This window comes from Ranitomeya variabilis, chromosome 1, assembly GCF_051348905.1.
Source record: "Ranitomeya variabilis isolate aRanVar5 chromosome 1, aRanVar5.hap1, whole genome shotgun sequence".
NCBI classification, from domain to species: Eukaryota; Metazoa; Chordata; class Amphibia; order Anura; family Dendrobatidae; genus Ranitomeya; species Ranitomeya variabilis.
The window spans coordinates 555,482,282-555,485,168 of NC_135232.1; the positions used below are offsets into that span (position 1 = coordinate 555,482,282).

General features: G+C 35.1%; 1 protein-coding gene across 1 annotated transcript; it reads right to left on the reverse strand.

Moving 5' to 3' along the window:
• Positions 1 to 392: 392 nt before the first annotated feature.
• On the reverse strand, positions 393 to 2,617 carry LOC143796936 (posterior protein-like). The gene is made up of 3 exons (XM_077281053.1): positions 1,082 to 2,617; positions 814 to 859; positions 393 to 550 (listed from the first exon to the last, which is right to left on the reverse strand). The coding sequence occupies exons 1-3, from the start codon at positions 2,615 to 2,617 to the stop codon at positions 393 to 395; spliced, it is 1,740 nt and encodes a 579-aa protein (XP_077137168.1).
• Between the last annotated feature and the right edge of the window lie 270 nt (positions 2,618 to 2,887).

A 2,887-nucleotide genomic window follows, 5' to 3' on the forward strand; every position in this document is an offset into this window, starting at 1 on the left:
AAGAACAAGAGCAGTATCAGATTCTTAGCAGTTGTAATCTATATATTGTTTCTTTTACAAGAATCAAAAAATAAATAAATATATCAAACGTGGAAAAATAAATAAATTCCAAAAATAAAATTTTAATTACAAAAATTCTAACACCATTGCATTTATGGTATTGCATGGTAATTGTTACACTTACGCCCCTTTGATACCAAAGCTTGGTATCAAACAAAAAGAAAGGGAGAAAAAACAAATAGAATTTAAATATGAGGTAAGAAAAATTTCAAGACAATGATTAGGGATGTTAAAAAAATTCTGAGCAGCAAGAATATTTAAAAGAAAAAAAAATAATACCGTGATTCAATGCATTGCACAGGAAGACATAAAACAAGACAAACATAAAACAATTAGGGCAACTCAACTTTATCTGTCTCATGATGACTAAAGATGAGCAAAGTGGTTAAGCTGGATCTGCAGATTTCATATAGAAACCTCAGCTTTGCACTAGTTGGCACTATCATGTAAATTAGCCATCCAACTTCAGGTTCTGATTGAAGACGATTACCTGTGAAACAAGATAAAGAACATACATACACAACAAACAATCATGCATTAGGTAAATACAATACACAGTCATCACAATGGGACGACTACTCGTTTAATTGTTTGCAAACAATTACTTAAACCTTTAACTTTGAGCTCATTGTCTAAACCACGTGGATTTAAATGTGGCCTTATGAATGCATTCATATAGTTAATTATTACAGAGAAATAGCCTGTTTCATTTATGGATACAGTGCTGTATATGGCCTGTTGAACAAAACACACTGGTTAATCTCCTTGCTTTAATATCACACGATACATGGTCTCCAGTCTAAAAAGAAACACAAACATAGTTAGAACACAAATTCAAACCATACACAAAACATAACTTTATCCCGTCCATTATCCATATGCTAATTGATTCACATCTAACATGGCAGCCAAAGTCTCTCTATGTTTACCCAACCATATTGGCAAACGGTGCTGGGCAGTTTAGCAACAGTGGTAGGGCAATTTGTGACCAACTCCAAAATAACCAGAATGGTAGAGATACCCATGGATCGATCATAGGGATATTAGCACCTTCCTTTTGTTGTTTATTATGTGACATCTCCTGACGTTTTCCTGTCTTACTTTTGTAATTTGGGCTCCGCAATGTTTCTGGTTTTGGTGCATTTGTATCAGGGCCAGCTTCTACATTACCTATCTCCTCACATGTCTCTAGGAACGCTGTGTTATAGGAGATACTTTCCTCTTCAGCCTCAACACTATCAATTTCTTGGTGCAATGAATGACTTTTTCCTTCTGGGTACATGCTAGGTGTATTACAATACCGTTTAATGTGTCCTGGTTGACCACATTTATAACAATACCTAACATATTCTTGCCTTCTGGGTCTGTATACAGCAGATACATTTTCCGACGGTTCATATTGCTCTTTAGACTCATTACACCAGTCCCTAAGTATATTCACAAAGTTTTCATAGGAGTTAGTATTCCTCAGAGTTATTCTTGTGGTGTAATCTACATTGCAATGATTTGCCATTGAACATAGGAAATTAGCATCATCCTGAGACATTTCCAGACAGTTGTAAACAGTCCTATATAGGGACAGATAACTATTACAAAAGAGCAACGGATCATCATATCGCCTGAATCTGGTCATTGCTAGGGCATTTTCACCTCTAATGTCTCGTCCACCTATGATGCGTTGTAATTCCTTCCTTCTTATCTCTGCACCATTACAACTATCACCCATTTGTTCTGTTTTTAGTTGTCCTGCAATTGGCCCTGGAAGCCAAACTTGTAAAAGAGACCAATCATTTTTATTGTTCAGATTATACTGTTGGACAACATGTTCAAATCTATTGGACAGAATGACTGGAGAAATATGTGACTCAAATTTGCCAAGAACTTGACACAGATGAAGCTTCTCAGAAATAGTGAGCAATGGAGAATTATCAATCAATGGAGATCTATATCTGGCATCCATTCTACCCTCATTAGAAAGAGTACATACATTGACTGTCTCAGTGCTGCATTTCTCTGACGTAAGAGACTGTATACATTGCTCTTTGTTATGCAATTGACAATTAGCTTTATCCAGTTGACTCTCCAGTGTTGCAATTAACTTCTCCATTTGACTATTTTTCAGTTCTAAAGAATAAACCTGAGCTGCATGTGAAGTGAGGCTCAGTCTATACTCCTTCAATTGTTCCTCCAACTGTCTATTTCTCACAGCTAATTCATTTACATCTGATTGCAAACCATGTATTTTACTAGCTGTTTTATCAGAAATTCCAATAACAGAATCACTAATTTTGTCTATGTCCTCCTTGACTTGTATCTTTTGCATCAAATAACTTGCTTCGTTCAATTCAGCCAACTCTTTCATCTTCAGCAACACTGAAATTTCATTGCTTAACTTTTCCTTTTTCAAATTCTTGCTCAGCACTTTACTATTCAACTTATTATTAAAGATTTTACATTGGGCTATCAAGTCATTGTACTGGACTTCCAAAGATTTATCGACACTGACATGGTAAACAGCAGAGGCATACTTCTTCACAAACTTTTCCACAAACTCCATTTTCAGCAACAAACTGCAAATACTTTACAAAACAAAATTACAGAGTGGAAGAACTAAAAACTAGACCTTACATTACAAACTTCCCAAAAGTCTACACTCTTTGCTCCAATACTCCTACACTTAGAAAACACAGATCCAATTCTGATATAAAATACTGTCCTATCTACAAAAGATATTTCCCTTTTGCTAACTGCATACAACAACAAACTGTCAATACAACACAATACAATATTTGATACACAAGCATACAAAATAATCTACAAGGAAATT

Excerpts from the sequence above, each read along its gene's own strand:
- LOC143796936 (XM_077281053.1), bottom strand. The coding sequence starts at position 2,617 with ATGGAGTTTGTGGAAAAGTTTGTGAAGAAGTATGCCTCTGCTGTTTAC. Across the intron at positions 860-1,081 it reads TCCCTATGATCGATCCATGG|ACTGGAGACCATGTATCGTG; the intron begins GTATCTCTACCA and ends GTTTCTTTTTAG. Across the intron at positions 551-813 it reads TAAAGCAAGGAGATTAACCA|GTAATCGTCTTCAATCAGAA; the intron begins GTGTGTTTTGTT and ends CTTGTTTCACAG.